Source organism: Phalaenopsis equestris, unplaced genomic scaffold, assembly GCF_001263595.1.
Source record: "Phalaenopsis equestris unplaced genomic scaffold, ASM126359v1 Scaffold000237, whole genome shotgun sequence".
Classification (NCBI taxonomy): Eukaryota; Viridiplantae; Streptophyta; class Magnoliopsida; order Asparagales; family Orchidaceae; genus Phalaenopsis; species Phalaenopsis equestris.
This window is the reverse complement of record NW_018164679.1, coordinates 1085439-1094745: the sequence shown is the minus strand read 5'-3', so window position 1 is coordinate 1094745 and position 9307 is coordinate 1085439. Positions and strand designations below refer to the sequence as shown.

Below are 9307 nucleotides of genomic sequence, written 5' to 3'. Positions count from 1 at the left end.
CTGACAATCGTCATTAGGTTGTTGTTGCTTGTCCACCATAGTCAAAACATTGCCATTCGAATATCATTTAAGCTAATAATGAATTCCAACAAATTCATCATTATTTTGAACATATTTTTAAACTTTAAAATAAATTCATTATTATTTTGAATTTCTACTTCATAATTATTAAAAAAATGGGTGTCACAGTTCTGTTACAAACAAATTTACTAAACAGAGTCAGAACAATCAAGTTTTCAAAAACAGCTGTTTTCACACAGCTGCAACAAACAGACAACCAACTTCCCCGCAGCAGCTTCCTGAGGCAGCGCAGCTACAGCTGTGGCATGAAAAGCTGAGAAGCTACAACTGCGTCAAACAGAGCCTAAATCATTCTTCTTATAAAAAAGTTACACCACCACCCACCTCACATCCAATAAAACGTTGCTCATGAAAAACCAAAGTCATCCATATATATATATATATCATTGTATGTATTTACATTTTTAACTCCTAAACTTCATATTTTACATTTAAATCACCAAAATCTTTCAGATCATATAAATACCACCACTTCAACTTTTAAAAAGCAAAGTATATCTTGTGATGCATAGGTAAGGTGGTATGTGTAATATGAAGTTTGTGTTAGATATGTAAATACATGGGAATCGAGTGATACATATATGTAAACCTTCTTATATATATAAGTACAAAACAATACACGGGAATTGAGTGATATATATGTAAATACATAAGAATTGAGTGATATACATGTGAATACATGGCATGTGTGCAAATTTTCTTACATATAACTAAATATAAAGATCAAATACTTGCCTTTGATGAAAGGAGTTTCATCATTAAGTAAAACTGGATGTTTGGGGCAGTTTTGGGCTGAGGCCATCTACAATCATCAGGCAAAGTGATGATCTTAAAGCCCTCGGATTTGTATAATCTTACAGCAGCTGTATTATTCACATCACAATGTAAGGCAATGGAGCGGCAGCCCCAGCTGAGGGCTCTGCCTTCTGCCTTCGCCAGCAGAAGCTTCGCAATCCCCTTTCTCCTATCCGCCTTCCTCACGGCAACATTTGATATGTACGCTATTCCAGTTCTGCACGAATTTCAAAGCATCTGATTAGGGTTATCAAGAGCAGGGATAAATTTCTATGTTTTTTAGGGTGATAAATTAGGTTTGGCAAGCATTTCCATAATAATTAATGAATTATGAGAAAAATAATAGAAGCAGACCACTCAATTCCTCAATTAAATGGAAGATTTACATGCATACCACTCAATTCCTATGTATTTACATATCTAACGCCTAAATTTAATTTTTACGTGCATGCCACCTTCCCTATGCATGAAAAGGTTTAATTTCACATTTTAAGAGTTAAATGATGATGTGATATGAAAGATTTGGGCAATAGAAGTGTAAAAATTGGAGTTCAAGTGTTAGATATGTAAATACATAAGAATGGAATGGTTGGTATGTATTTCACATCTAATTCTTTTGTATTTACATATCCAACACCTAAACTCTCATTTTTTACACGCATGCGGCATTCCCCATGCATGCAAAAGCATATTTCACTTTTTAAAATCTAAAATGGTGTAAAAATAGAAGTTTGGCTGTTAGATATGTAACTATGTAAGAATTGTGTGGTATGTACGTACTCCATTAATACTGACCTTCTTTGCCTGAGAGGACCTTTTCTAGGTAGATAATCTGCCAGAGTATCCACAGTGAGAATTCCAGCTACAGACTCCCTGCTGATATTAAATTTCCCATCAAGCCCCCCAATTTTCAAATATTTACTTCCAATGTACAAGTTATCATTTCGAGTTGCACCGGTAACGGCCACAAGACAGGTCCCCATACAACCCGGTGGTATCGAGAGGCCAGAAAGCAGCGCTACAAATCTCTCTATCCGTAGAACCAAATCTATGGGAAAAGTATAATTTGGGAAAAATGAGCTACAATGTGTATCGGCGACTTCCCAACAATCTTCAATTCGAGCATCTCTAACGACAATTTCGGGGCAGATTGAAGGGAACAAGTCGACAGCTTGGCTAGCTCTGCAAGTTCCTATAGAAGAAATTTGGTGATTTAAATGAGAAGGGTGAAATTGTAAGCAAAAAATGCAGCCACTTTAGGCATTTAATTTTTAAGGCATTTGCATACGTACCAGTCCACTCTTATGTATTTGCAAATCTAACACATAAAATTTATTTTTTATTTTTTTTTTACTTTTATACCAACCAATTCTTTCATACCATGTCGAAAATACGATCATTTTAACTTTTAAAAAGTGAAATACATTTTTTCAAGAGGGTGGCATGTACGTAAAAATTGAAGTTTAGGTGCTAGATATGTAAATACATAAGAATTGAGTTGTATGTATGTAAATCTTCCATAATTTTTTGTAAAGCTCCTCTAAATGGACAGAAATAAAATTTCCATGGAGTTGTAGAACATCTAAAAATTGGACTCCCACAGTAAAATGATTTTGCACAAACGCTTGATGGGATCCATTGAAAACCTGATGACTAATTTCAGGAGATGCTTGATAAAGATATGATGAAATGTTTAGTGAGGAGATGATGTACTTATCGTGTGCTGATCAATAGTTACTATAAATTCTCTATTTTTATCAAGGATGCTCTTTTAAAATTTTAATAATTAACCATAGAATGATTGATTAGTGAACATAAATTGAAAAGATAAACTTTCAAATTCAAAAACAAAAATAGGGGTTTGCGAAGGAAAAGAGATAACTTAGTGAAGGTAATCAATTAAATTACCAAAATTCACTCTAAAAATTGTCCAACATATCCAATGGAATATTCCTTTAATTTAAGCTATGGTTATCATAATTCCATGTTTTAAACATTAAGGGTGTGTTTGGGAGGGCTTTTTGCCTGTTTTTCGTTTTGAAAAGCAGCGAAGTGTCATTTGGAAACCAGCTTTTCACCTGCTTTTACCCGCGGCCCATTTTCAGAATGGCGAAATGGCGAACGCCGACGCTAGGCTCCATTTTACGGTTCTAATCGCGTTCCAGGTGAGAAAAAACTATCCTACCCGTCTACAATTCGTTAAATCCCATCATTTATCTCCAATAATACCCTCGCACCCTTCTCCCTCCATTCGAGCTTCATTGTGGGTGTTAGGGCAAATTTACAATCCTCTTCTATTCTCCCCTATGTTCGTCTTCACTGTTGTCGCCTCTCTCAGCCCCTCTTTGTATGTATTAATCCTCACCTCATTTCTCAATTGTCCTCTGTGGTGGTGGTTTGTTGCTTTCCGTTTTACTTATGTGATTTGTCTATTCTGCTTCTTGAATTTCTTCTGTTGGTGGTTTGGTGCTTGTCGTTTGAACTTGTAAGTGGTGGTGTCGATGGGGCTTCCCGATAATCATTTGTAGTGATGGTATGTTACTTTTTGTTTTACCTATTTAATTTCCCTATTATGCCTCTCAATTTTTCTCTCTGATGGTGGCCTGGTGCTTGTAGTTTGAACTTGTTAGTGGTGGTGCGATGGGATTTCCCGGTTATCCTTTGTGGTGGTGGTTTGTTGCTTTTTTTTTACCTATTTGATTTGTCTATTTTGTGGTGGTGCTGGTTTGGTGCTTGTCGTTTGAATTTAAAGTGATTGGTCCTTGGGGCTTTACAGTTGTCATTTGTGGTGGTGGTCTATTGTTTTTCATTTTACTTATATGACTATGCAATTGCGGAATCTTGATTTACCTCTCAGGTGGTGATTAGGTGCTTGTCGTTTCAAATGTGAAGTGATTGTGTCGTTGAGGCTTCTTGGTGGTCCTTGTCTTTCGTTTTACAAATGTGAATTATTTTTGGGATTGTGCCGTTGAGGCTTCTTGGTGGTCCTCTATGGTGGTGATTTATTGTCTTTCGTTTTACAAATGTGAATTATTTTTGGGCTTCTCGGTTTTCCTCTCTATTGGTGGTTTGGTGCTTGTCGTTTGAACTGTGGAGTATTGTTTAAAGGGGAGCTTACATGCATATCACACAATTCTTATGCATTTACATATCCAGCATCTAAAATTTGAAATTTGCTTGCTTAAAACTGAGTAATTCACTTGTAAAAAAAATTGATATCAACGACATTATTTATGTGATATCAAATATTTGAGTGTCGAATTATGTGATGTAAAAGATTTGAGTGTCATTGGGGCTTCTCGGTTTTCCTCTCTAGCGGTTTGTTACTTCGAGAAGTCCCAATTGTATAATCACATTGGTAAAACGAGAAGTAACAAACCGCTTGTGATGGTGGTTTGGTACTTCTCATTTCATCACAGTAGTTGTGCCTTAAGATTTCTCGATTTTCATCTGTGTTGTGGGTGTGATTTTGGCTTTGGTTATGGCAGTGAACTTTATTTGTGAAACACCAAGGCACAACCACATTATACATATCTTGCAAGTAAAGTTCCTAACACGTCTTGTGCAACACCAAAAGATGGAGTGATACGTTTGATAGATATGGATTTACATAAATTGTGGTAAAAAAATGTAAGTTTTTTTGGTTTGGTGGTCTCTCTTGTCTGTTGGCTGTGCATGTGGGTGTGATTTGGTGATCTTTATTAGTTGTTGGTTGTGGGTGTGGTTAGAGTTTTGCAATGTTGGCTGCTTGTAGCAGTTGACTCGGCTTTTTGTTGTGGAATTGCATTGATGCTTTTGAAGTGCGTAGTTTCAATGTCTTTGACTTTCAAATGTCATGTACAATGATGAAAGAAAAAATAATAGCTCAACCGATCACTAATTGTCACTTAAGTAATTGTCTCCACATGTTTGCCACAGATATTATCCGGGCTTAAAGCACACATCACACTATTCACTACGGATACTACCTGGTCTTAGATCGCACGTGTCACTGTTAAACACAGATAGTAGCCGGTCTTAAAGTCAGTATGATATAATTGATGATCCTAAGTGGATCATCCTTTGAAAAATTAATCTCGCTGAGTTCTAATTCAATATGTTGTTTTTTTTAGTTTTTATAATTATTTTTTTAATTGTAGGATAAATTATAATTTTTCCTCCAAATGTTTTACTACATGATATATCAGATGAGTAAACAAAAGAAATATGGGATATCGAACATTTGGGAGAGGGAGACAAATATAATATTTTGTGATTTATGTTTTAAATAGATAGAAATTGACAATATACCAACTACACGCTTCAATAAAAAAAAATGGAAAAACATGACAAAAAAACTTCATAAAAAACAGTAAAATTGTACAGCAAAACTCAGTTGAAATTCAAATGGGATCAACTGAAATATATATATATATATATATATATATATATTTGTGGAACGAGTTAAAAAGTGTGGCAACTGGATTAGGATGTGACCCAATTAAGAAAACAGTTGATGCATCATAGAAGTGGTGGAGAAAAAAATTCAATAAGTAGACAATTTTATATTAAACTAGTATTTTATCAATTGTAGGCCCTGCCCCACGCCAAAAATTTTAGAAGTTCTGATATATATACCCTAAGTTGAAGGAAAAACTTGATACTATGTTCATCTGTATTGTGGCTACAAGCTCCAATGTTTGAGCAACAACACAGACCTTTCCCTAGAATTTGGATGAGCCAGAATTTGTTCATTCTAATGAAGTCCAAGATGAAGTGCCACAGAAGAGAGGACAAGGTGAACCAAGTCATTCCGAAAGCCTCACACCCTCCACCTAGAAGCTTAAAAAGAAAATAAATATTTATATGGACTCTTTTACTGAGTTATTTGAGAATATGTTCCTATATTTACTCTCTATAAAACTTATAAATGATCGAACGAAGCAGGAGGCTTTCATAACGATAGTGTCATAACAGAGAATTCCTAACACCGCTATTTTTTAGACAATTAGTCTAGTTTTTCTTTTTTATTACTGTTTCAGATTGTGGTGTGTAATAATTTATACTTTTATGTCGAATAACATCTTATGTCATGTTCATGTGACATTTCAACATTTATGTCTTGCGCTAGTTATAATACTTAATTATGAGCCATTTCAGCTTTTATGTTCATTTCTAGCATAGATTCTTTTTTATAGATATTCTAACATGCATAAAATAATCAGATTTATTCATCAGATGAAAAGAAAATTATAGAGACAGTGTAACAAGTAACAATTATGACTACAATTGAATGTCTAATTAATGAGTACTATACGACAAATTTATGCAAGACATCATATGTGTCATCATCATCTATGGGTCATTGTATGTCTTATGCTTGTGTCATGTTCATGTGATATTTCAACATGTATGTGTTGCGTTAGTTGTAATACTTAATTATGAGTAATTTCAGCATTTATGTTTACTTCTAGCAAAACTTATTTTTTATATATATTTAACATGCATAAAATAGTCAGATGGACTCATCAAATGAAGAAAAAAATTATAGAGATAATGTAACAAGCAACAATTATGAGTACAATTATATACTTTATTAATTACTATAAGACAAATTTACGCAAGATCATATGTGCCATCATCATATGTGGTTCATCGTATGTCTTATGCCGAATAATATTTCGAGCCATGTTCATGAGACATTTTAGCATATATGTGTTGCGCTAGTTGTAATACTTAATTATCAGTAATTTCATCATTTATGTTCAGTTCTAGCTTAGCTTATTATTTTTATATATTATAACATGCATAGAATAGTCAGATGGACTCTTCAGATGAAAAGAAATTTAAAGAGATAGTATAGCAAGCAACAATTCTGACTACAATTGTATATTTTATTTAATGAGTAGTGCAGGAAAAATTTAAGCAATACAACATATGTGTCATCACCATCTGTAGATGACAAGTGGGTTGATGAGCTGCTCCAAGCTCATTCAATCATAATTTAAAATATATTTCGGATGTCGTGAATAATTTGTTATGATTTATTATCAATTGCAGAATAATTATTATTTACATTGATCGTTATGATTTACACCCAAAGAGTGCTGGTCTTCATATTATATATTACATCAAATAAATAGTTCATTTGTGTTGCTTCCAAGCAATTCTAGCAATCAACGGAGACAATTAGCAGATATTTTGATATTTGCATTAACTCTATGTTAACATTATCAAACAACATTGTAAATCCATAAATACTGCTTTTGTGCATATGCCGAAAGAAATCGATAATGATACGAGATACATGTCATTTGTCAAAGTATTGATATTTCAATTTATTTTTGCATTAGTGTTTTAAAATAAAACATTGTCTAATGAAATTTTCAAATAGGATTGTATTAGAGCAATTAACGGCGCACATGCGATGCACGTATTGATAACGATGACAAGATTACATATGTCAGACATTGTGAAGCTTCTACACAGAGTATCTTAGAACTTTTTGATTTCAATATGTGTTTTACATTTTTAATGGTCAGATGGGAAGAGAGTGCTCATTATAGTCGAATATTCAAATTTACAACTCGGCGTCGTGAATACAAATTTTCAATCTCCACCAAGTTAGTACATTCTTGATCGTATATGAAGCAGTTGATTTGAGGCTATGTAGTAATGATATTATTATTCAAGGTATTACATCGTTGATTCAGGATATTCATTGCAACGAGAATTCTTAAAGCCCTTACCCGACACGAGATATCATCTTCCTGATTTTGAGTGCAGTAGTCAAGTGATTAGAGGGAATAAATTATTCAACAAAAGACACTCGTCATTACGAAATGTTAATGAGAGAGCATTCGGCACATAGAACAAGAAATGGATCATACTCCGAGATATGCTGACATATTTCTTCAAAAAAATAGATAAAGATAGTTGTTGCAACTGTAACACTACATAGTTTTATACAAAATGCATTCATCTCAAGATGATATTAATTTCAGAGTCTTAGATGAAGATCCAACATACACACCTATAGAAGCATTTGAACATTAGTTCGGACAATCATTGCCCGGTGAAGACTTTGAAATGAATGACCTCAACACATCCGAAGGGGGGGAGTTCAAGAGATGATCCAATCAAGAGAAGATATTACATATGTTTAGTTGAACTCATCGAGTGTATTTATGTTGCGCTTTATAACGTCTTCTTGTAGATGTTCAATATTTCAAATGTATCGAAGATTTGTTGATATCTACTTTATATATTTATGTGACATTTTGTATTGAGGATTTGTTAATGTCTATTTTCCTTTTTTTTTTAATTGTGAAATCAAAGATTTATTTTATTGTTGTATTACATATCTAGCCTGATTTGCCGATTAAAACCATAATGCATTATAATCTCAAATAAAATTGAGTTCAAAGTCATCAACTATTTAAAGAGCTATGTGTTGTCATTTTAGTACGCAGTGTTATGATTACACATCAAAAAGAGAAGGTAGTTATAGGATGATATTTTATTGTTGTTTCAGAAATAGGACACGTGAAGATTGCAGATATTTTCATTGGGTTGATGATATAGATGAGTTCAATCCGAGAAGTGATCAAATGAGGAGAGATGTTGTGGACAAAAAATTATTTTGATGACTTGATCAACTAGACATGAAGGCGAATGTTATTATAGTCTTATTGTTTATTTTTATTGTTCTAATTATTGTGGTTTAAGCATGAAATGATGTTTTACAATTAATATATTGGAGAAATTTGGACTCATAACTTTTTTCCTTTATTGTTGGAGTTATTTTTTTTATTATGTAATAGATATTTTAAAAATTGCAGTCACTCAATTAATATATATATATATAAGGGTATAATTGTCTTTTTCATCAGAAACGGGTGTAGCAAAGCAGATTATCCAAACAAACATTTGTTATTTCAACATTAATTTTCTGACAGCACCTGTTAAGCTGCTTATCAGCTTCACAGCTACTTCATGGAAAAGCAGCAGTTGTCCCAAACACACCCTAAGATAATGTCTTGTTCATCATCATAATTTATAGTTATAAACATTCTGATGCTTTAAAAGCTACAAATAGTCCTTCACGGAACCTCAGATTATAAGACTTAAAATTGGGGAAAAAGTTTTAAATTTTCTCCTAAAATTCTGCTTGTATTCCAGTCTTGTCAATTGAAAGTATACAGGAATTAAAAAATAGACATATAGTATAGACATACAGATAGAATCGTCCGGTAAGGTCCAGAATACAAAAAAATGACAAAAAGCAGCAGATTATAATTTATAGTTATAACAGCACCTGTTAAGCTGCTTATCAGCTTCACAGCTACTTCATGAAAAAGCAGCTGTCGCCCCAAATACACCCTAAGATAATGCCATATTCATCATCATAATTTAGGCCCCGTTTGGGGCAGCTTATAAGTGCGGGGCGGCG

At 33.5% G+C, this 9307-nt stretch overlaps 1 protein-coding gene across 1 annotated transcript in view; it reads right to left on the bottom strand.

Moving 5' to 3' along the window:
- Positions 1-707: 707 nt before the first annotated feature.
- LOC110023956 overlaps positions 708-9307 on the bottom strand; it is a 10528-nt gene continuing 1928 nt past the window's right edge. Inside the window, exons 2-3 of the mRNA XM_020723617.1 lie at positions 1672-2068; positions 708-1093 (exon numbers count right to left, since the gene is read on the bottom strand). Of these exons, the coding sequence (XP_020579276.1) occupies positions 805-1093; positions 1672-2068 (686 nt within the window). The 3' untranslated portion in view covers positions 708-804. The remainder of the gene's footprint in view (positions 1094-1671; positions 2069-9307) is intronic.